The following is a 25670-nucleotide window of genomic DNA, read 5'->3' on the forward strand; positions in this document are numbered from 1 at the left end:
GTGTTGGATACATACTGGATGCGCAAGGAATACTTGAGGTCAGAACCAATTTCATCCAATTTATAGAATGCTTGGTTCTAGCGGATTTTTTTTTTAACAAACCACTGGAGGGCTTGCCCTTCATGCATGGGGCTACATGGGGAAACTGAGGCATGGAGGTGCCGGCTGACTTAGGGATGCAGTGGCCGGGAGAACAAATGGAGAAAGTAAGTCCCGGTGGCTGAGGATTTAAAGGGAGGGGCTGTGGATTGGGGTACAGGCAGCTCAGATGGCACAAAGGGGCCCATCTGATATTGGCATTAGGTAGTGTTATACTCTCGCCCCAAACACCCACAGTGGGAGTCTGCTGGTGAAGAGTGAAATGATGCCATGGCATCTTGCCAGCCCTCATGGTAAGAAGGCCCTCCCAGCATCGCCAGGGCAGGCATTTTGCAAAGCTCAGAGGAGCACTTCACCTTTATTAATAGACTAGAGGCCCGATGCATGAAAATTCGTGCAAGAGTAGGTCTTCCTTACCCCAGCTTCCGGCACTGGCTTCCCTCCTGCACCCAGACCTGGGCTTCCCTCCTCCAGCCGCCAGCAGGCACCCGGGACCCGGGCTAGCTTCCCTTGGGCCACCTACAGGCACCCAGGACCCAGCTGGCTTCCCTTGGGCAGCCCACAGGCACCCAGGACCTGGGCTGGCTTCCCTCTGGCCCTGGCTTCGTCAGGAAGGATGACCAGAATGACATCCAGAAGATGTCTGGTCTAATTAGCATATTACCCTTTGATTATTATAGATTATTATAGATATATTTATTTAAGTACTATAGACAGGGTTAAGGACCTCTTTGGGAAATAGATGGACACTCCAGAATAAAAGGGCAGCAAAAATGATGGTGTTTCTCCAGGAGCAAGCTCCACTGTTGACCTTGCCGGTCAGTGGGTACGTAGTCACACTGGGTACGTGGTCAGGCCCCGTTGTTTCGGGGGAGATAAAGGTGTCAGTTGAGGGGAAGGTAGATTTAAATGCTTTCTGTCTCTCCAAGCCCTGGCATTTTAGAGCTTGGGAAAGAATAGCAGTGACCCAATTTAGTTATGTGAAGGCAAGACAGCACTGTTTTAACAGGCTTCCTCATCTCTTTGTTTGGCTCTCCTCCATGTGCCCCCCTCGCCCCCATACCATTTCCAATTGTGTCTTTTCCCATTGCAAATATACGTGGTAATAATCCAGTATTTTCCACGGAGCACGGCAAACATGCTATATATAAGACACAGTTGAACATTCTGCGAGTGTAATTGGAGCATAAATGTAACTAATCAAAATATTACCATGCCAGCAGATGTGGGAAGAGTTTGGAGATTTAAAAATATATATAAATATATATATTTTAGTTCCATGTCATTTCGATTTAGCGATTTAGAGTTGCAGAAGCAAAGAGCTCAGCCCAATGAATGTCAAGAACAATTTGGGGTCTGCAAGTGTTCCTGACAAGCCTATTGTTCTCTTTGCTCTTAATATGGCAGCAGCTTGACAACCGATTTCATTTTGGTTCTTTCCTCCCACTTATTGTCCCTTTTCCTCCCTGTACCAGTTCCCCAGGGCAAAGCCAGCTGGCCCCAGGGAATGTGGGGTCAGTCCTCGCCACCAGATACAACACGCCCACGTGTGATGTGGAGCCTAAGACCTAAATGATGGTTAGAATTTCCTGGGTGAGAATTTTGGCTGTGCGATAAGCTGTGTGGCCTTGGGAAAGTTACCTAACCTCTCTGTACCTCCGTTTGTAAGAGAAGGATGGTAATAGTGACTACCTCCTAGGTTACTATTAGAATTAAATGAATGAGTATTAGTCAAATGTGATGGTATGTGTTTGCAGCTGTTGCTCTTATCAATGAGCAGGTGTGACTAGAGCAGAAAATCAGTTCTGTGGGAACACAAAAATTATGGTGTATCTCCAGGAGCAAGCCCCAAAGAAAAAGGTCGCTCCTCCCTCTCCCCATCTCTAGAAGGCATCTAGGTAGAAAATTCAAGCCAGTCCTGGCATCTAACTCACCACCGACTGGTCACAGTCATGTGACTGTGAAGTCTTGGAACCTTAGACTTGCCTACCTGGAGGGAACCTCAAAAACTCTCTCTGCTCAGCAATTTTACAGGTGAGAAAGGAGAGAGACTTCCTTGCCCTCAGAGACACCATATGACTAACACCAGGTGCACAGAAGAGGTCAGAATCTGGAGGGAGAGTGGCGTGACCTGCCCTTCAATTCTACCTTGACCTTGCCAACATTGTTGGGGTAGTTCCCATGTCAAAAAGCAACGCAAACAAGGCCTTATATGTCACCATTTATGGAGCCAAGTTCTCGTTCTGTCGTGTGTTGGGTTCCATTATTTCTCCTTCAGTAACGTTTATTTTTCCTCCTGGGATGGAGAGATATTACATGGAGATGTTGGGGGAGGTGAGTTATGAAGTTATAAATTGAGAGAACCCCAGGCCCGCTGGGCCCCACAACATTTTACCTGGGTATGTTTTCATCACAAGGTTATTGTAAGGTCCAGAGGAGAATGTGAAAATGTTTTATTTGTCTGGGGAGTGAAGGGGATGAGAAGTAGTTAAGGGGTGGTACATGGTTTCGATTTTATTCTGCTTTGTGTCCATCACCTTTCTCCTCTCTGCTCCTTCCTCCCGCCCAGTGTTCCTTCCTCACTTGTATTTTATTTCTCCGGCCTCACCGCCTCCCTTTTCCCTTCTCCCCACCTCTCCTCCTACCACCTCTCCCTTTCTCCGTCCTCATCTTCCTTTGTGTTTACTCTTCTCCTTTCTCCTTTCCTTACGTCTTCTTATTCTCCTCCCTTTCTTCTCTCCTTTTGCTCCCTCTTCCCTTCTCTTTCCGCCTTCTCCTCAGGGGCGGGGAAGAGTGCAGGTGCTGCAGGTACCTGGTCTTTTGGGGAAAGGCCCACATATAGAGCCTCTTCCAGTGGGGCCTTCACAACCAGTCACCTGAGTTTATTTTGATTTTAAACCACATTACCCACACCCACATGGATGATCAGAGAGCTGTTTCCTGGAGAACTGCCTTCACAGACTTGCATATGAAATGCTCAAACCCCAACTTGAGGTCTGAATGAGTGATTACGGCAATAGCTGCTGCTTGTTCAGGCAGACTGACTCTGACACGGTGTGGTGTTCAGTGTTCAGCTCCTTTGAAACTGCAGGGTGTTTTCCTTGTTGTAAATAGATATTATGTATCCATTAACCTGTAATTCACCCCTCCTTCCCTTTCCCCGCTTTCCCTCCTTCCCTCTCTCTCTCCCTCCCTTCCTCCCTATTGTCCAGTGTATTAAAAAAGAAACCAATGTCTTTGCTTTTTTTGCTTTTTTTGACACGTGACAATTAGATTGCTTTGACTGATAATATGGATAATGCTGATATGCTTGTTACTCTGGCGACTGGTAAATTGTTATGTGTGTGGTTAGCTGAATGACTGCTCATTTTCATGATACTACTGGCAGAACTCTGCGCTTCTCTTCCACCTATTTTCTTAATTTATGGTGGAGTCTTTTGAGATTTTTGTGTCCCTTGTTCCTTTATTGTGACCAGATAGCTACATGTTATCATTCTGGGCTTTTAAATTAGGCCTTGTCCAGAATAGTTGTAGTAGAGGTATGTGTGGGGTAAGCGATGCAGAAATAAGTGTTCTGTGGGCACGGGTGAAAGTCAGTGGTGAAGGACGACCACTGGGCTGGGCAGTGTGGATTTCAGGAACACCAGCCCTGAGCAAAGTCTGGAGTGTGAGTTCGTTTCCTTTGCTGCTAGAGCATAACAACAGCACCCGTTTCTTCGTCTTATCATTCTGGAGGTCAGAAGTTCTACATAGTCACACCGGGCTAACATCAAGCAGTTGGAGGCGTTGTGTACCTTTCTATGGGAGACTCTGTTTGCCTGCCTGTTCTGGTTTCTCGAGGCCACTTGTATTTCTTGGTTTGTGGCTCCCATGTTCATCTCCAAAGTCAGGGTCTTAGCATCCTCAAATCCCTCTCTGATTCTGTCTCCCTTGCCTCTCTTGATCAGAATAACTTCCCCATCTCCAGTCACCTGATTACCAACCTTAATTCCACCTGAAACCTTAATCCCCCTTTGCCATGTAGGTGACATGCACAGGTTCCACAGATGACGACATGGACATCTTTAAGCCACTGTTCTGCTCTCCACGGAGTGGAGGAGGGCTGCTTAGGCAAAAAGGCTTCCCCTCTGTTCCTCAGTGTTCGTAACTCTAAAGCAGGGACAGCATGGTACCACCTGATTGGGATGCTAAGAGATGCTCAGTTCAGTGCCTGGCATGTACCAAGTTTTCCGTAAACACTAGTAACATTAAACATGTGGTAAATTGCATTGGGCCCCCCTATCATCTGCTACTGGCTGTTTATTGTGAAATTAACATTTATTGAGTTAAGACCAATGTTTCATTTACTATTGACTGGAAACAGACAAACAAAAAAACTTTGATGTGTAGCTGTCATGATCCCCTTCTGTAGATGAGAACACGGAGGCGCAGAAACTTTTACTGACTTGCCCAGATCATACAATGAAGAAGTGACAGGGAGGGGCGGAAACCCAGTTTTCCTGACTGGAAATTGAGGGCTCGTTCCATGGCGCCACAGCTGCTTTGGCTTCAGGCAGCGCCTGGTCCCCGCAGCCCTCTGCTCCCTTCCCGTAGGTGCTGGCGCGGGAAGCTGGCGGGACCACCTGTCTGCAGGGACGGCTCTGAGCTCTCAGAGCTCCAGGCGCTCAGCTGCCAGTCGCCGCGCACACTCATGTAATCTTAATGAACAATGTGCAAAGCCATTAAAAACTCAATTTGGGCTTTCTTTTTACTGCCAACGTGAGGAAATGCAATCGTGAGGTGCTCATGTGTAAACACAATAGCCGCCATCTGCTACGGAGAAGCATTTTGCCTCCGAAAGGGGGATCTATGCTGCAGACACATCAATAATGGGGCGCTTATCAAGGCGTTATTATGCACGAAGGGGGAAAAATGCAAAATTTATGGCCAGCCGGAGAGCACTTCCTGGTTTAATTTCACAGTTTTCGGTGCTATGTATAATAACTATGAGGAAACTAATGCTGTTTTATGTCCCTTATCACGTCAGTGGATTTTTGAGAGAGAGAGAGAGAGAGAGAGAGAGAGAGAGAGAGAGAGAGAGAGAGAGAGAGGAGAGAGAGAGAATGAATGTATTTACAGTCTTCCTCTTTCTTGTTTCTGACTGATCCCGGCATAATGACTGGCTCATTTTTGATCTCCAGGAAACTGGCAGCCTCGGGATGATAGTAATTAAACCAACCTGTTGATGAAAGCGGGCCCCACTGAGCCGCTGATGCCTGAGGGCTTCACTCCGGAACAGGCTGTAAAGAGGCAGGTCTGTGCTCAGCTCTCAGGTCCGGCTCCCTTCTTTTGCGGGGACGTGGCCACACCTCTGTAGAGTTGGCTGGATGCCCCCCTCCCCTAGGACTCCGTGCTTACGTTGCTGGATGCTGTGACTTCCTGCCCCTGTGCCTTTGCACGTGTTGTTCCCTCTATTTGAAATGCTCTCCCAAATCATCACCAGGCACACTTCCATGGGAGGGATCCCCACTGCTGAAGAGGACAGGCTTACACGGTCTGATGTGCGGAGTTTAGCGATATACCCCCTAGTTTCTATTTATATTTGCGGATGTATACTAACCTGGTGTGGCTGAGGATATTCCTGGGGGAGGGGCCTTAGGAGAGAAAAATGTGATCCCTGTGCAGTTAGGGTCATGTATCCTGCAGACTGGAGGGGCCTGTTGTAGGGACTGACTGTAGGGCCATGGACAGAGAGAAAATCCATCCCAAAGGATGATGCCAAGTGGAAGTGAGAGCTGAACTGGTGCTAGGTGAGTGTGCATCTGGATGGAGGAGGAAAAGAAGGCACGGGAGTCTGCAGAAAGAGCTGTCCCTTGAACCCTGATGATTTCGGGGCTAAAGCAGTGCTGCTGTGTGTCCTCCGAGTGTGTCCCAGAGCAAAGAGACACTAATGAGGACCTGTCCAGTCATTGAGACACCACAACTGATGGCAGAGGCAGATGAGGGATCTGTGCCTGGATGTGCAGCGGGGACAGGGGGTTGCCATCATTAAGGTGCCTTGGGGATTTGGGGGGGTATATAGGGAGTATTGCTAGGAGCTGGAGTTCCTGCAGGTACAGGTAGGGGCTGGTAAGATTCCACTGTCAGGGTTCATAATGTGCTCCTGAGCTGGTGAGGTTTTTGTTGTTCAAATCCCAGCTCAGCTTAGCTCAGTCCTGGAAGATGCTGACCCACCAGGCTGAGTTCATCACCCCGCCTCTGTGTCAAGACTGGATTTCCTGCTCGGTCACTGGGATTGCTGCCTCCGCAGCTGGAGGCACTTTCCTCATGGCTGCTGCCCTCTCGACACGGCCTGTGGTTCACTGAGCCCTGGTCCACTTAGTTCCTAGCTTCCGTTCAGACACTGGGATTGGGTGCACCTCTTGGTGGCGCCCAGATTGTGTGCCCAAGTCTTAGTGACCGAGGAGACTGGGAAAGTGGGCATCGGGCTTTTTCTTTTAGATAGAGGAACGTGGGCCATGCTTCAAATGTTGGTGAGGCGCCCCAACCACAGGAAGGGAGTTCAGGTATTGAGTGGCCAAACCACAGGGCAAGTTTCTACTTCAGATCAAACATCTGGTTAACATGGAGGGTGGCCTGAGAGCAGCCTATTTCTCTGAGCCTCGCACCAAAACACATACCTTTCTGTCTAGTCTGAGGGCCAGAGCATGCACATTAAGTTACACAAATTGACATCATGGGCCAGGGTGCTGGTGGGAAACATGGTAAGCGTCCCTGACCCAACCCAACGCTGGCCCACCTAAGACACAGATTCTCTTAATGAAGGTCCAAGGTATGCCTTTTCTTCTCCAGGATTCATCCTCGGAGCCCAGTCTTTCCATTCTCTCCTCTCTTTCTGCTTTTTACCCAGGATGCTGCTTGTAATGATGTTCCTATTTGGGGTGTCTTATAGCTTTGCTTGGTAGCTGTCATTACTCATCTCATCTTCCTAAATAAAGGAACTTGTACAAAGTAGGGGCTCCACGGGGGGTGCCAATAATGAGAATGCTAGCTGCAAAAATAAATGACAGAATTTGAATGGCTTAATAACCCAGTCATAGTTGATTCCCTGTTTACTAAAGGCCTGAAATGAGTGTTCTCAGTAGGTGGGTGGGCTTTCTCATGGCCATGGCCATTCAGGGACCAGGCTCCTTTGGTTGCAGCTCTGCTGTCACTTAGGCTCCTGGGCTCCTGTGCTTGCAGCTGGTAGGTGGGAAAGACAATGGAGCGGTGATGCTCACACTTTCATGTGCCTCCTACAAACCAGCTGAGGATATTGACAAATGCAGACTTGGATTCTGTAGGCCTGGGATGGGGCCCAAGGTCCTGCTTTTCTTACAAGCTCCCAGGGGTGCTGGGCTGCTGCTCCAAGGACCATCTTTTGAGAGACACGATAAGAGAGGATGGAGCAGTGGGGGTCAGGGAGGGTAGAGGCCTGGCTCCTCTGGCTAGAATTCCGCTGCAGGGCCCACTACTCCATAGAGCAGTGGTTCTCAACCTTCCTGATGCCGAGACCCTTTAATACAGTTCCTCATGTTGTGGTGACCCCCAATTTCATTGTTACAAGTTGAACATAATTAAAGCATAATGATTAATCACAAAAACAATATGTAATTATGTATGTGTTTTCCGATGGTCTTAGGCGACCCCTGTGAAAGGGTCGTTCGACCCCCAAAGGGGTTGCGACCCACAGGTTGAGAACCGCTGCCTTAGAAGGTCCTTTTGCACTGAAGTGTGCCTCCTGGTGGTTCCTTTCAGAAGTCTGCCCTCTCAGGCACCTGCATCAAGGAGCTGTTGCCACAATAATGCTGCCTAAAGTACCGAGAGGGAACCCAGGGTTAAGAACAATGAGCATCGAGTGTGGTTCTGCTGATCTAGGTTGGGCTTGTGGCCGCGTGGCTGTGCTTCTTGCTGCGGGGGTGGCATGGCTTGGTTCTTCGCTGCCGCCTCTGCTCAGTACTCCTCCACGTGACTCTGTTGTCCATCCCAACCTGAGAGGCAGCAGCCACCTGGGGGGCATTCTTCCCATGAAAGGTGGCATTTGTGCAAGAGGGCAAGCCTCCCCTTGGATTGTTCTGTTAGCATCGCTGGACCAAAGCAAGTGCAGTCCAAAGTCACAGGATGGGGACACACCCTCCGCCTCTTCTGAGAAGCAAGAGGCTAAGGATGCAGATCCAGGGAGGGGCGAAGAACTGGAAACAGCCCTTTAACCTGTCAGAGCAACTCCAAAGAGGCTCCCTTCCTTCCTAGGAAATAGCCTTTTAAGTCCTGAAAAGACTAGTCCTGTTTGCTGCCAGTAGTAATGAGAGCATACACTTTGAGGCTGGGGCGAATCTGGGTCTCATCGCTCCCTGTCTGCGTGGCCCAGGGCAGGCCACTCAGTCTTTAAATAACAGGAGAATCCCCCGCCCCCAGGGCCATTCTGGAGATTAAATTGAATGATGTATAAATAAGACCCCTAGCATCCCACTGGGACTCCTTACCTGCTTAGTATTCCTTGCCCTCCTTCCCAGGCCGAGCATCTCCCAGCAGTTCTCCATGTTTCCTCCCGATCTTCCTTGCTGAGTGAAATCAGCGTGTGCTTTATACGCCCTCCTCTGCTATGCCCTGTCCTGAACGCAAGGCTCAGGTGGGCTGTGTTGGAACAATGACACCTTCCGTATTGCCAAGGTTGTTTCCACTGAGACAGCCAACGCTTACGTGAGGTTATATGTCACCCCATTTTACCCGTGGAGGTTGCCGTTAACTAAATTCCTGGGGTTTTATGCCATGCTTCCTACAGGAGCTGCTGGATGTAATGTCTCTTCCGTAAGTGTTCAGAGCGTCCACTTTGTAGAAATGTGTTGTACATGTTACTAGCTCTTCATTTTTAAAACCACCTTGTTGAGTAGGGTTGTTATTCCCAATTACAGAAGAGGGCGCTGAGGTTGAGAGAGGAGATGTGGTTTCCTCAGGCTCAACCAGTCCCTGCTGGAGTGACCCCATTTCTGGCCGCTGTGTTGAGGGGTGTGACCGATTTTCAGGAGGCTTTTTCTTTCTCTCTCCCTGTCTCCTTCCTGCCCCCTTTGCGGGTCTCCAGGCTCCTTCATGATGGTGAACAGCTCCGGGAGGGCCTCCGGCCAGAAGGCCCACCTCCTCCTGCCCACCTTGAAGGAGAATGACACGCACTGCATCGATTTCCATTACTACTTCTCCAGCCGCGACAGGTCCAGCCCGGGCGCCTTGAACGTCTATGTGAAGGTGAACGGCGGGCCCCAGGGGAACCCCGTCTGGAACGTGTCCGGCGTCGTCACCGAGGGCTGGGTGAAGGCAGAGCTGGCCATCAGCACCTTCTGGCCACATTTCTACCAGGTAGGGGCTTTTCCATGGCTCAGCTTCTTTTTTAAGTTAACCATAAACCCGCTCACCTCTTGCCTGCCTGGAGTTGTGCAGTGGAGAAAGGACTTCATTTGCTCACTGGCTCCACTCATGTTTACTGAGCTTCTCCTTCTAGTAGGCCCTGGAGGAGGAGACCAGTGGATAAATGATGACAACACAGCCAGATGCATTTGCGTTGCCACAATGCTGCAGGAACATAGACATCGAAGCCTATTGTACAAGAATTGATGAGGGAGACAGTGTTATCCAATGAGGAGAATGCTATGATTTTCCCTGTTTTACAGATGAAGAGGTTGAGGTTCAGAGAGAGGAGATAACTAGTCAGAGACCACCCCTGGAGAAGAGGGTGTGTGTGTGTGTGGGGGGGGTGTTAGGATGGCTTCCAAGAGGAGATGACATTGAGGCCGAGTCTGGGAGGGTGAATAAGTGATTATTGAAGAAGGAAGAGAAAGGCATTTGAGTTGTTAGGGATAGGGCAGGCCATGGGCTCAGGAAATGGGTGAGAGATTTTGGCAGAGTTTGGACATCTAAGTGGACTAAGGGGAGGTTGCAAAGGAGACATACAGGGCATGGAGCCTGCAGGGGCAAGGAGGTCATGTGGGCCCCGAATGCCAGGCCAAGGACATTACCTGTATTCACTGCTCTAGAGCAGTGCTTCTCACACTCTCTGGTGAAAGACCAGTCCCCTCCCCAACTCAGTGTGGACACATAGTTTTACAAATGGCAGGAAAAATGTCACAGCCATGCCACATTACTGTCACAGTTTCTAAACACCTCTCTCACTTTCCCTGCTCATCCCACTGGGGACTGAGACACAGCATGCATGCCAGCCCCAGCCCACGGAGCTCCAGGTCATCCTGACCTGGGACTGTGGAAAAATCTTTTTGTAAACAACACTCTTGAGGTACAATTCACATATTATAGAATCCACTTATTTTAACTGTGCAATTCAATGATGTTTAGTAAAGCCACTGAGTTGTGCAGTTACCACCACAAGCCAGTTTTAGAACATTTCCACCATCCCAATAAGATCCCTTGTGCCTATTTTCAGTTAGTCCCCATGCCCACTGTTGGAAGTGTTTAAGTAAGAAAGTGACATAGTTAGATCTGCGTTTTGGATAAATTTCTCTAGAGTCTGGAGCAGAAGGTGGACCTGAGGGTGGCAAGGTTAGTGGCTGGGAGCTTCTGAGACGTCCTTCAGTTCAACATCCAAGGTGCAGTCCTTTCAGATGCGTCATGGAAACAGCCTAGACAATATGGAAACAAATGGATGTAGCTGTGTTTCAGTACAATTTTATGGACAAAAAACAAGTGATGGGCCAGACTTGACCTCCAGGCCAAGGTTTGATGAACCCTGATGTAGGTGATAGAGCTGAGGTCCAGAGATAGACCACAAAGTCCAAGAGCACACAGCAAATCACTGGCAAAGCTGGGGCCGGAGCCCAGATGCCTCAGTGTGTAAATGCCAAGTGTCTCTATAAGCCCACGGATACCTCCATGGATACCTTCAGGTCCCAGTCAGAAAGCCCCGGCCAATGGGGACAGGATGGGGCCAGAGGTGCAAGTATAATGAGCAGGGTAAGTGACCCAGGAGAGGGACAGTCACACTATTGGTCACCGTCTCTGATGGGGTATGGAGGGGAAACAAGAAGTTTCTTGGGCATCCCTATGTCCCACCTCTGTGGTAAGCATATTGCCCCTCACTCACCTGTCCAGTAACTCCTGTGTTGGGTAGCAGCATATCCTGTGTTCCAGAATAGGGGATATTATTGGCAAACTTAGGTTCAGGTCCTGTGGCTCCAAGTTCAGTTTCCTCGTTTAGGGCAAATAGCCTTTCCACTCTGAGAATCTTCCACTCACTGGCTCTATGATGGTGAATGCATCTCATCATCATTTTGAATCACAGTTGCTTCATTTGTAAGACAAGACAGTAATGGGTCCAAGGAGGGGTTCTTCTGTGGATTAAATAAGGCAGCACATACAGAATGTCTTGTCAGCAATTGTCAGAAGGAAGGAAGGAGGAGGAAAACAGGGGAGAACAGAAAAAGAGGAAGAAGGAAGGAGAACTTTTTAAAAGAAATACCCTGTGGTTGAGCTGTCCTGGGTAACCTCTGAACCGGCCCTGTGATAAGCAGCTTCATCTGGGAGAATTTTATTTTCTGATTTCCAACTTGTTGGCCACTATAGTGCTGTTACATTACATTTCCTTTGCTCTGAGCTTCGTGGCGAAAAAGCCACTAATGCGCTGAGAGCAGCAGTTTAGAACAAACATGTCTCTCTCTCTCTCTCCCTCTCTCTCTCTCTCTCTCTCTCTCTCTCTCTCTCTCACACACACACACACACACATACACACACACACACACACAGAGGCAGTAGTGGATGGTCTCGTGGCCATGCACCCAGAGTGGAGCACACACAGAGGCTCACACACCTGCATGCTCCCAGACTCACGCAGGCTCAGGGGCACCCACTCACCCACTCACACATACGTCTGTGGGAGAAGAGAGGGGACCTATCAGGAGATTCGAAGACTTTTGCAAAATGGATATTAAATTCACCAGACCCCCAAGTTCTGGTCCTGCATGTATGAGGGTGTGATACTAAATAGTTTTAGTTTTCAGTAGTGCTGGTTTTCACATATGGATGGCTTATGTATTCATTTATTAAAGCCATATTTCACAGTCCTACAATGGACTTTTAGCTCCGTAATAAACAGGGAAATTTTATCTTTCTTATTAGTGGGCATTCTGGCAGGAGGCCTTGAGCAGGGACTGGGGTGGGAATGTCCCTCTGCCATTCACCTCCACTCCCACCTGGCGTCTCTCAGGCCAGCGAGGGCTTAGCAAGCCCTGCTTCAGATCGCTGCCCCTTTCCAGGGGATATTAATTCTGTTTCATGTTTTTAATGATTCTGAACTTATCCATCCCAAGATTTTTTAAAAAATAAAAGAACTCATTATTAATTTTGCAGCCACTGGCTCCCTCTCTTCTCCATCACCTGCCTAGATGAAATTACCTTTTATCCCGCAGAGTAATTGCTCTGTGGACCCCTGAAATTTAGGAGTCATCTGATTTGGATTCAACTGGACTCGGAGCCCTTTCTCAGCAGTCCCTCAGGCCTCCTGAGCCGTCCCTGTAGGCACTCTACACTCTGCAGGTTTAGTAACTTCATGCACAGTTCAGGAGGATGCATTCCAGGGAGGGGGCCACTCCCCCCCAGAACTCCACCCTGTCTCCTCTCTCATCCACCCACCCTCTCAGCTAAGCACCAAACCCTCCTCCATGTCTGCACAGGCCTCCTTGATTTCACCCTGAGCAATCCCTCCACCAGTTTTTACCAGTCATGACTCACATCACAGTGTCTGACGAGTGTAAGAACTTCAGTGGAAATTTGGGGTGGGGGTAACAGGAGGTAGTCACATGGACAGGCCTTTACTTTCTCCCTGTCCCTAGATCTAGCACCATTCCTGTCTTTCCTTTAATTTCCCATCCCTCTCTCCCGAGCAAGAGCAATACTATTCGTGACACTTACAGATATCTTACCATGTCTACTGTAAGCCCTTGAGAATTATCAACTCATTTAATGGAAAACCAGAACATGCTTTCCCGTGTTTCTTACAGAAATTACTCTCTCCTATTTGAGAAACCAGAATCTTCCCTTCCCTAATGCTTTACAGAAACATTCCCAGGAGGAGTTCTGATGAATGAAAGATACTCTGTCTCATTATAGAACTCTTATTTCTGCGAAGGAAGAAAAAAGAACAGTGGACAAATGTGTATTTCACTGTCACACATCCTCCCATGCCAAGCCTTGTGTTCATTCATGGAGTATTTATTAACTATTGTGATATAGGATAGGTACTGGGTGAGGATATGAGAAACAAAGCATTAGAAGAATTAAGTTAAACTAATTAACTGGAATAAAAGCCAGGATTCTGCTTAATCAGGGCTTTTGGTTAAGTGAGGGTGGTTCACCAAAGTTCAAGAATGGCCTTGGCCATGTACTGTGAACCAGGAGACCAGGACCTCAACTCTAGCCACCCGTGGCTTCCTTTCTGAGTTTTGGTAATTGGGGCTGTTGAGAGGCTAGTTCAAGGTCACATAATAAGTGGTCAGTATTGTGACCTTTATTATTGTGGGCATATTTCTCCGTTTGCATTATTTTATTATCATTCTGTTTTCGTTGATGAGGTGCCCCTCTGGTCAATACCCATTATTCCACTGGTATCCTGACACCAATGGACTGACTCCTGCCCCCTTTAGAATCTTGTTTCATCTGTCCCTCACTCATATTCTATGCTACTCCCCTGATTCATTCTTCTCTACCTAACATCATGTTCCAGTCTCTACCATCCTAAAAAATACCTTCTCTATTGGGCTTTTAGCACTTAGCCTTGGGCCCTAACTCTCATCTCTCAACTATCTAATCTGCCTTTCAAGGTGACCTTATCTAGTTCTATAACTTTAAATGACACTTAGATGCCAAAGCTACCACATTTGTAACTCTGGTTCCTAAATTACCCATGAGTTTCAGAAACATAATGTCAGCTTCCTACTCAACATATCCATTATGATGCTTAATTGTCATCGCAACTTAACATAGCCACCAGGAAACCCTGACATAGCCGACCTGTGTGCCTATGCACACGCGTTCATCATGTCACTTTCCCTATGTCAGTAAATGACACCAGACTCAGCCCAGAAGCTCAAGCTCTAAATTGAAGAGTCCTCGCTGAGCCTTCTCTTTCCTTCACTCTTCTCCTGTTAATCTAACAGCAGTTCTTTTCGTCTCTACGTTCGAAATCTCTCTTAAACCACCAACCTTTATTCTGTATAGCCATCACAGTTATAAACAATATCCTCACTTTTTTTCTTTTTATTTATTGATTTTAGAGAGATGGAGGAAAGGTGTGTGTGTGTGTGTGTGTGTGTGTGTGTGTGTGTGTGTATGTGTGAGAGAGAGAGAGAGAGAGAGAGAGAGAGAGAGAGAGAGAGATTTGTTGTTCCACTTATTTATGCATCCATTGGTTGATTCCCATATGTGCCCTGACCAGGGATCAAACCAGAAACCTTGGCATCAGGATAAAGCTCTAACCAGCTGACCTACCTGCCAGGGCCCAAAGCTATCCTCATCTTTTGATTGGATGACTACAGTAGCCAAGGGATAGGTCTGTTTGCTTTATTCATTCTCATTTGCCCCCCTGCCAGTCAGTCCTTTTCCACAGATTGGTCTGAATGATCTTTTTAGAATATAAATTAGAATGTGTCTCTTCCTTGCTGTAAATATTTCAGCGAATTAGAAGAAAATTCGAGCGCCTGACTATGTCTTATAAGACCCCAAGTCACCTGACTTCCCTACACTCCAGCCTGGCTTCGTGCCTCTCTAGCTTGCTCTGTTTCCCAGCTTCCCTCTTGCGTTCCCAGATCATCTCTGAGCTCCTTGCTTCCTTATGGCCTTTGCACTTGCCACCACCACCCTTCCTTGTCTGGCCACTATCATCCTTCTGGTGTCATAGTGATTACCACCTCCTCAAGGTTCTCTCCTAAGCACTCTAAGGAATATACACCCTCTTCTTAGTTACTCTTAAGCACAATATTCTGTTTCTTTCCTTCATAATGCCAATCACACAATTAGTTTGACTTTTCATATTGATTTGCTTACTCTCCATTTTTATTCACTAAAATGTGAAATTCATCAGAGCTAGGACCTCAATATTCTTGTTCATTTTTATCATGCAGCATGTGTCTCAATGTTTATTACAGAGAAGGGTCTCTTTAAATGTTGACTGAATAAATGAATGCACAGATGAATGAAGACGTTTTTCCTATTGTCAATGGGTTTAGAGTTTAGGAAATGAAATGATTTGTGAGCAAGCAATGGCAATAGGGTGTGATAGGTGCTAATTGTATGGTGGTACATGGCATCATGATAATATAACATGAAGGGAGATATGCAAATGTACCATAAAACATTTCGTTTTTAGTATAAATATAAAGTAGCTCATTTTTACTGCAGAAATTTTGGAAAATCTAGAAAAGTATAAATCAGAAAATAATCATCTACCATAATTTCCCGTGTCATTAAAAAATTGCACTCATAGATTATTACCATTCCAATTTCATCTTTTGTGAATTGCCTACTAATGTTACTTGCCATTTTTTTTTTGAGAGTTTACTTATTTTGTTGAGTCTTAAGAATTCTTTACACAAAACAGGTCATTCACCTTTTTGCTGGCATATATAATTACAAATTTTTTCCAGCTTACCATTTGACTTTCAATTTTGTTTCAGACTTCGTTAATATACAAAACATATTTTGACATCATAGTTACTAAGAAGGTATTGTATATTTAATTAATGCATATTTCAATTTTAAGAGATTGATTTTGAAGCATTTGTCATTAATTTCTAGCTTTAATGAATTTAGTTAGAAAATGTACAGAGCCAAACCTATATGGTTTCTTTTTTGATGCGCTGATTGAACTTCTACTTTAGTCCAGTGGTTCTCAACCTTCCTAATGCCGCGATCCTTTAATACAGTTCCTCATGTTGTGGTGACCCCCAACCATAAAATTATTTTCGTTGCTACTTCATAACTGTCATTTTGCTACTGTTATGAATCGTAATGTAAATATCTGATATGCAGGATGTATTTTCATTGTTATAAACTGAACATAATTAAAACATAGTGATTAATCACAAAAACAATATGTAATTATATATGTGTTTTCCGATGGTCTTAGGCGACCCCTGTGAAAGGGTCATTTGACCCCCAAAGGGGTCGCGACCCACAGGTTGAGAACCACTGCTTTAGTTTGTTATATGATCTTTGTGTAAATAACCCATGAATGTGTGAACAGAAATTTTATTCTCTAAATTCATTAACATTTGTTTAGTAAATGCATCATTGTTTATATTATGTACATACTTGATAGATGCATTTTTTTCTGTTTAATTTGTCAGAATGTAAAATGTGGGTTAAATAGGTATAAATGAGTTTTATTTAAACTGTAACTACTATTTGTTTGTTTCCATCATTTTCTTCTTTTAAGTCTATTGACTCCTACATTCTTTTTAAAAAATATATTTTTATTGATTTCCAAGAGAAAGGGAGAGGAAGAGATAGAAACATCAGTGATGAGAGGAAATCATTGATCGGCCGCCTCCTGCACCCCCAACACTGGGAATTTTGCCCACAACCCAGCCATGTGCCCTGACAGGGAATTGAAGGGTGACTTCCTGGTTCATAGGTCCACATTCAACCACTGGGCCATGCAGGCCAGGCCATGCATTCTTTTAAATGACCATTTTAGTCCACTTAATGGTTTTTGTTTCCCTTTTGGTTTAAATTCTGCTTTGATGCTTTTCCATTATTTTTGCAATAACTGTTTTCTGTTTATTTGTATTTCCCTATTATCTCCCTTTGTTCAACTTGTTGTTCTCAAGGTTACTGAGTCATTCTGCTTTAGGTGTTTATGTGATAGCATACGATTAGATTTTGTCTACTTGGACAGTCTGAGAGCTTTTCTCTATTTTAACCTATTCATTGTCACAAATATTCTTGTTACTTTTGTCACTTTTATTATACAACTTGAATAGTTTTATACTGTTTCTTTATAAACGTATCTTCTGTATTTGTTCTATTTTCTTGTTATTTTTTCAATAGGACTTTGCTTTTGGTTTCATTTGAATTAATAAAAACATAATTAGATATGTGATTATTGATAGAAAGGCCTTCTGCTGACTTCCTCTCTGCGGGATGAGGCAGCTATCACTTTCATTTCTGCAAACTTTCCCCTCCTTCCTGCACGGTTCTGTTTGTTAACTCTCTCTGAAGGACCCTGTGTCTTAGTAAATCCTTCTTCCCCAGTGGTTGTCATGCTGATGCCAGCTGCTCTATGTTCGGTGTGACTGCCATTCCCAAGTCACTTTATGTAATTCCCAGGCAGCCATATGTTGACCAAGAGGAAGCTGCCTCTTCAAAGCCTTCACCACCCTCTCCACCAGTTCCCGTGGTGAAGGCAGTGTTGTAAGGGGCTTGCCAGAGTTGTAATGAAGCTGCTATGGAAGTGGTGCTGTAGGCAAGAGTGGTATGTGTGATTATCCAATGTAGTGGGGGTACCTCAGGCTTGTTGAAAATATAAGGTGTCCCAAAAATGTATGCACACTTTGAAGGATTATAAAGTCAGTGTTGACCAACATACAGTACATTTTCAAAATTAAGTCAGTTATCAGCTGTTAAAATGTATATACATTATTTGGGACACCCTATATAGGGAGGTCCAGGCAAGCCTGGTCCAGGGTACCGCATGAACCTGAGATCAGGTTTAAGAGGAATGAATTGGGAGTGGGGTGTGGGTTAGGAGGCTGTGCCAATATATAGGAAGATAGAATTTCTACTCTGTGAGGTGGAGAAGGACAAGTCTGAGCCTGTGGCTGACGCTGAGTGGGAGATAAAGCCATTAGAATTAGGGAGGTCAATGGGTTGGTCTGGTTGTCCACATGGATAGTCATAGCTCCGAGATGAAAGTAGAGGTTAGGTGACAAAGAAAGCCATGAACTGAGCCATACAGTCTCTACTGAAATTAGCATTTTGGGTGGGAGTCAGAATGGAGAACTAAAAAAAAAAAAAAAAAAAAATGTTGCCCTTGGATTCCCAGATACCAACAGTTGTGCAGATTTTGAAAGGTGTTATTAAGAAATTCAGATGGACTGTTGGTGTTCCTTGGGGATATAGAACCAAGTCAGGATAAACTTCCCTTTTCTTATGGGAGCTTCCAAGGTAAGCTCCTCCCCCACCCCTCATAAGAAAGTTGGGGTATTAGGAAGTAATTCTACTCTGTGTTTCACTTGAAACAACCATGAGAAAGGTGCAGATTGGGGTCTGCAGGCCATATTTGGGTTGCTGTTCCTGCATCCAAGCGTTGTTTCTGAAATCCATTAAGAATGTTCCATGTGGCTGACTCTCCTTTTGCTCATCACAAGGCCTTTCTACCTTGTTTTGAAAATCCAACTCAATTGCCAGGAGAGCATGCTAGCCTAATATAAGGCCTCTTTGGGTGATTCTGATGGGAAGCAGAATCATAAAGGGTTTTGGGGGGTGGGCAGATTCCTACGACCAGTGCCTACAACCACTTCTGTGAAATTGACTCCCGCCCTGTGTGTGTTGCAGGTGATATTTGAATCCGTCTCTTTGAAAGGTCATCCTGGCTACATCGCTGTGGACGAGGTCCGGGTCCTCGCGCATCCATGCAGTAAGTCTGTTCCCTTCTCCTAACACAGCCGTATTCCTCATCAGACTGGGTAGCTTGGGGGCTGCTACCCCCCTCTTCATTCAGCTCACAAACATCTCTCTCTCTGTTTTTTAATTCTTCCAAAGTGCTTACGTACTCAATGCAATCAGTTCTGAATAAATCCATAATTTTGCCGGCCTGTTCCACAGGCAGCACCTCCAGGAATTTGCAGAGACTGGCAAAACATCTTCGTTTGTATCTCTCTCCATTATTAAGGGAGTCTAAAGTCCTGATTGTTTATTAGTGGGATTCAGACCACTGAAGTGGAAGAATTAGAGGGCTTTGGATAGAATTGTGTGCAATTGTCTTTTTTTTTTTTTTTTTTTTTTTTTTTTTAAGAAAAGGAACAACACCAAAACACTGAAGAAATTAGTACACTGTTCAATCGCAGGGAAAAGTACCCCAAAGCTATTAATTTTTAAAAGTAATTTTAAATTCACTCATCAGCTCTGTGTAGGCGTAGAGAAAGATTTCTCACAGTGGTTAGTACTTATGGTACAGTGTCAAGAGCCCTCAAGGGCATACCACTCCTCCATGCCAATCAAGTTTCCCCTTGAATTTCTCCCTCTTTGCTGTATTTATTGTAAGATAATTTGAGTGTGTTTGAGCAAGGAGCTGCGGTTCTCAGGTTCATTAAATCTGAGAGGGGACAAGTCCTGGATGTAGGTAGTTGAGATGACATCATATCCCATGTTGTGGGGGGAAGGGCTGTCGTCAAAGGGATGTGCTTGGGGTTTATGGTAGCCCTAGGAGGATTCTTTGGGATGCCGGCCCCATTAGTTAGTGTTCTGCATATTGGAGATTCTCATCAGTTTCTCAGCAGCCATCTGGTCCCAGGCAACTCTTAGTAGGGCTCTCTCTACACCCCCTCTGTAGCCACGAGTCATGCTATTGGCGATGGTGCAATTTGCTGTTCCCTCAAGAGACACCAAGTGCCCTGTCCTTACATGCCTTTCAGCCCTCCCATTTGGGGGCTATTCTCATTTCAGCCCCATCCGTGCTGCTTTATTTAAAACAACTCTTCCTACTCCTGCTGCAGTGAATGTGTCAGAGCCTTCATTCCCCTGACACTAGAATGCCATTGTTTGACTCATTGCCTGGGAGCACCTTCTCTGGAGGAAATAGGGAAAGTCCCAAGGGGGTCGGGCAAGACAGTATTTGGGGTAACTGTGTTTGATGTCGGTGCAAGAGACCCTTCTTTCCCAGAAATCTGCCGGCACCTCAGGAATGCTGAGGTCCTGCTCCACTCTCCATTACTCTCTCTGGCTAAGGTGCCCCCTACCCTCTGAGTTACTTTCTGAGTCTTTGGAATTCTCTCGATGGGTCTGGCCATTCAATCATGCCTGGCAAATGTCTCTGATGAACTAGACTTCAGATGGAAAGGGTCCCAGAAATCCTCCCTGTCCCCGCTATGCAGGATTTACATAGTGGATATGCAGATGAGTCCCCTTTTCTGGGATTAAGTCTTCCCTTCCCTCAATTCCTGGCATCAGCATCAACTGCCCATTGGAGAATGAGCTTTGTCCTCAGTCTGGGCAACTGCATGGGGAGATGGCTACTCTAGCTGTCGGTCACTGAACCTCAAGCCTGCACTGCCATCAGTTTTGAGGCAGTCTCTCTGAAACAAGCCTCAGTCTTAGCCCCCAGCCCTGCACACACCCCATCCTCAGAGAGGACGCTTACCTTTGCTGCATCCAGTGCCTTCCTGCTCCTGACCCTGTGTGCGAGGTTTGCCCTTGCTCTTCCTGGCAGGTGGTATTTGCCTCTTCCCAGGAGAACCTGGCCTGGTTCTCTCCCAGGACCCCAGAACTCTGTGCTCTGATGAGAATTTGTACCTCCGCCATGAGGCTCAACTGTACACCTGTCTCTGATCACAGCCTCAACCACCTTCAAGGTCAGATTGGCGAAGCTCTGCCTTGACTCCCAGCACCGTTCATGGTTTGCCATTGCAGCCAAATATTTCCTTCTCCTTGAGAAATCTCCAAGGGAGAGGGTCCCCTGGAGGGCGCATGGATGCCTTTCTATCCCCCAAGTCTCTTGGCTCCTCTTAGAATCCTCCTCGGGTCGGGGCTGCTCCTGAATTTAGAATTCTCCTGACAGCCCCGTCCTCCTCCTGCTGAGGAGGTGCATTGCATGGTTATGGAATTACTGAGAGCCAGTTACCCAGCAAATGGGCCATGGGATATAACTCAGGAAGACGTGACCCTGGCTGAGTTCCTGCATAATGTGCTTCGGCCGAGTTCAGCCTTGATGCTTAGGCGGCTGAAACTTAAACTTCCCAGAAATCAAAGTGTGAGGACCCTGTGATAGTGTTTGGAATGGGAAAAATTCCATTTAGCTATGTATACATACACTGGCAGTACATACAGTCCTCAGAGATCTAGCCACCGCTCATGAGTCATGTGGAGTTGAGCAGAGCCTAGCCTACGCCCCTTCCCAAGGTCCCCTGCTCAGTCCAAGTCTAGTCCAGGTGTCCATCCATCTTTTTTTTCAATAAGTAGACTTTTGAGCATTAGTTGCATATCAAGAACTTCTACTGGACACAGGGGATGCCTAAATTTCAGGGTGCGTATTTAGCAGAGGGGCAGAGGGAGGGAATACACTAGATAAATAGCATTAGATAAATCACTAATATAATTTCAGATAGCGATGAGTGCTATGAATATAATAAAGGCAACTAACTAGAATATGGGAGGGCTCCTTAGATAGAGTGGCCAGGGGACAAGTCTTTAAAGGCATGATCTGAGCTGCACCCTGAGTCACAAGAAGGAGTTCACTGCATAAGGGTTTGGGGAGGGGCATTCCAGGTAGAGGAAACGCAAGTGCAGAGGCCTTACAGTAGGAATCACTGATGGTGGGGGTATCCTGGACATCGTGTGCAGGGAAGGTGGACTGAGCTAATACTGGGGCAGCGGGGGCGGGGGGCGGGGGAGGGAGGGAAGCCGGGGCCTGACCATGCGGGGCCCTGAGAGTCATCATGAGCAGTTTCTATTGTAATCTAAGTGTAGGGGGCGCCACTAGAGGGATTTATTCTGGGGACTGATATGATCTCATTTAATTGTTAAAAGATCACTTCGGCTTCTTATGGAGAGAGTTGAAGGGGAATAGAGTCAGGGGATCTATTAGAAAGAAAGTTCTGGATTCATGCAAGAGATCATGACAGCATCCTAGACCAGGGGAGTAGAGAGGCATCCTCTCATCATTCAACAAGTGTTTACTGAGCAGGTACTCTCTGCCCACACTATTCTAGGTTGATGGGAATAAGACAGTTTCATTCTCTGCTCTCATGGGATTCCCTCAAAGTGAAAGAGACTGGAAATGAAACAAATATCAGGTCATTATATGACCTATAGCAGATGGTATATTCGTTTGCTAAGGCGGCCATAACAAAACATCACAGTCTGGGGGCCCAAACAGTTTTTTTCTCACAGTGTTGGAGGCTAGAAGTCCGAGATGAAGAGGCAGGTTTGGTTTCCTCCATGGCCCCTCTCCTCTGCTTATGGATGGCCGCTTTCTCACTCTGTCTTCACGTGGCCTTTCCTCTATGCACACCTGCCCCTGTGTGCCTGTGTGTCCAGGTCTTCTTTTCTCATGAGGACACCCTTCTCAGGGCCCACTTTAACAACCTCATTTCTACTTTAATCACCCCTTTAAAAAGCTCTCTCACCAAATACAATCCCAGGGTGAGTTATTGAGCATTAGGGCTCCAACATATGAATTTGGGGGTACACTTCAGCCCATAGCAGATGGCAACCCATGCTGTGAAGAAACATAAAACACAAAGATGGACAGAAGTGGATAGATTAGGGATACATTTAGGGGGTAAAGCTGACTGGTCCCATGTGATGGTTAGATTGGGAGCCAGAGGCACCAGAAATGGAGCATTCCCAGCTTTGGGGCTTAAGCCACTGGTACAGGCTCAGGTGGTGTGAGTCTGGGGAGAATTGTGTTCTGTCTTCCAAGGTACTGACCGTGCTCATGAATGAGATCACAGGTCATGCAGCCTTCTGGTGGCTTCGGACTGTCCATTGGACTGACAGTGCCTTCTTCCCGACTCCAGACTAATATGAATGCATTTATAACTTCACTCAAAGATTGCTAGACATTTAACTAGATGGAGACATATGCATTCTCTCTATGTCAGGCTTTTTAATTCTCCACTTCTGTCCTCCAAAACATCATTTCTATTAACGTGGTCAGCATTTATTAATAAGTATTCCAAAAGTTCCAGGGGGGTTGGTGCCCAATTTGCAATTGTATTCTTGATCAATTTGAGCTGGAGTTAGGGCTTTAAATGCTTGCCTTGCAGTCTCCAAAACAGTTAAGGAAAGATAGGCATACCACTAGAAGGAAATTATTTTCCCATATGAACCAAAATCTCTCGTCTATATTTTAAAGCCCATTTAACATTTTTGTGTTATTTTAATAGTATTTCAGCCACAGTTACCCTGCACTGTTGTTTCTCAGTGTTAGCTGATAGCCACTGCCGCTGTAACTGTGTACGAGAAATGTCAGCACAATTTTCCACCCAATTTCAAAGTTTCTAGCTAAATTGACTTTTAGAATTTTTAAAACTATTTTTTTTACACCAACCTTGTGGGACAATGTCATTGAACCCGTGGAGTGTCTGCGACACGGTTCTGATGTATGTACTGAGCTTTCTCCTCAATTGTATGGCTTCCCACTGAGCACTGTCAGGTTTAAAGCACGAGATAAAGGGCAGAATAATATGTCTTCAGATGCTGCAATGACATCTGCAGGAGTTTAAATGTCACCAACATCAAGGCATTTTACCCCAAATGCACAGCAGTTTTCTGATAAGCCCATTCAGCTGGATCCCATTTTTGGGGGGCTGAGTCTCAGCGGGGAGTAAGTGTGGAATGCTGGTCTGGATCCTGAGGTCAACTGTATTTGGCCGAAGGTCAGGGAGTTGAAGCTGGTGGGATGATAATGTAGATGCTGGGGGAAATAACAGTTGAGCGAGCACAGGGCTTAGAAGTAAACTGGAGAGTGGGGCTGGGTTGAGAGGAGGGTCAGAGAGCTCAGGAGCTCAGAGAAGTGGACCAAACAGGTCGCCAACATAAGGAGAATGTCCACAGAGAGAGATGCCTGTCATGATCTGGGGATGAGAGCCCTGGTCTCATCAAAGATCAGAGACCATCATTTTTTCATACTGATGAAAGTTAACACTCAGGATGATTAAGCTTCTAAATTCTCTGCCACTGAACCTAGAAGGAAGGAAGGAAGAGGGATGGAAGATGAAAGAATCAAGGCAAACGTTCTGCTTTTTCAAATCAGAAGGGGTGTCAGAAGAAAGCGGGGACATTGGACCAGAGAAGATCATTTCTAATTGCATAAATCCCAAAGGTTAATCCATCTGCCCACTGTTCCCCAAGGGCAAGGGGAGGCATCCCTTTATAAAGCCTAACACAGAGCCTCCCAACACTACAGTTAAGAGTCTGAGCTCCCTTCTCTCATGGGGTAGATGTTCCCTTTGCCCTTTAAACCTGTGGCATAAATGGGCTTCGGGCTCCTGGAACATATTCCCATGTGAAGAATTGACTTGAACGGATAGTTCCAAAAATAACTGCAAATTATATAGGAGAGCAGAAAGGAAACGATTTCAGACAATCAGAGCAGCATGACATGTGTCAGGTTGACTAGATGCGAGGAATCTTCAACTCTGAGACGCTCACAGGAGAGGTCTTCCTTGGGCCCTGGACTGTTGACTCCACTCTAGCCGTGGGTCCGGAAGGTTGCACGAGGGGGTCTCTGAACTATTGTTATTTGTTAAAAACCAGAGCAGAAGGTATATGTTTTTGCACCAGCGTCTGCCTAATCTCACCAAGGTTCTTGGTTTTGCTGAGCTTTAGAGGCGGTGATGCAGTTTGGTAGACCAGATAGTTGAGAGGGTGAAAGCGATGGGGACGAAAGGTAAGGAAAGTGATCACTGGTGATAAATATTTGGGAGCAATGAGAGGAGCCTGGAGAACCAGCACAGCCTTTCCTGTGAGCCCTTTCTTTGAACCCTAGGGTCCAGGTGACATCATTGACCTCCCTTTGCCCAGGAAACAAGAGAATGTGCTCATTAAATGCTGATTTGGGGCTAACATGGACCTGGTCTGAACTCTGTTTCTGTCATTACTGCTGTGTAGCTTTGAGCAAATTAAACTTGGTGAGCTTTGGTTTCTGCTTCTCTAAAAGGGAAATAATATTAGTGTTTGCTTTACAGGAATGTTATGAAGTTAAATTAGATAAAATCTCTAAAGCATTTATCACAGTACCAGTACCTGGCATTGTAGGAGCTTTCAAATAAATGACATTATCATTATTATTTGTGTCTCTGGATGTTTGACTCGCTCTGGCAGATAGGCCCTTTTGCACCTCCTTGAGCCTCTTAACAGCCCCCCATTTGATCCCCTTCTGGGAGTGGTTGATGTGATAAGGACCCAGGGCATTTTTGTACCTCATGGAAGAAGGTCGTTCTTCTAGGCGTAGGTTAGCAATCCACTCGTCTTTGAAGTGCTCACATAGGTGAGGACTTATCTCCACAAAAAAGGAGATGGCCCCAAGTCACCCAGCATATGTTTGATTCTAGAATGGATCGCTTATAGACCCTGAGTTTCTTTTGAAAGTCCTTTCTTCTGTTTGCCAAGCCCCCAAAGTAAGTTCCCATTTCCTTCCCATCTTTCTGAGACACCGTAGCTTAGAGTGAAGAATGTAGACAGTGAACATTTTTTGAGTTTTCTGTGCCTCAGTTCACTTACTGTGACATAGAGATAAAACCACCAACTGCATCGGTTTAAAAGAGGTACTGTGTAGATACTGCGCATGACACCACTCACAGTCCACCTATGGGAATGAAAGCTACTAGCATTCCCCC

At 46.1% G+C, this 25670-nt stretch overlaps 1 protein-coding gene across 8 annotated transcripts in view; it reads left to right on the plus strand.

The window, feature by feature from the left end:
• Positions 1-25670, plus strand: part of PTPRT (protein tyrosine phosphatase receptor type T) — a 960656-nt gene that overhangs the window by 350045 nt on the left and 584941 nt on the right. For all 8 annotated transcript variants that reach the window (XM_059707048.1, XM_059707051.1, XM_059707049.1 and 5 more), the window contains exons 3-4: positions 9197-9468; positions 18667-18748. In XM_059707048.1, the coding sequence (XP_059563031.1) occupies positions 9197-9468; positions 18667-18748 (354 nt within the window). The remainder of the gene's footprint in view (positions 1-9196; positions 9469-18666; positions 18749-25670) is intronic.

This window comes from Myotis daubentonii, chromosome 8, assembly GCF_963259705.1.
Source record: "Myotis daubentonii chromosome 8, mMyoDau2.1, whole genome shotgun sequence".
NCBI lineage: Eukaryota > Metazoa > Chordata > Mammalia > Chiroptera > Vespertilionidae > Myotis > Myotis daubentonii.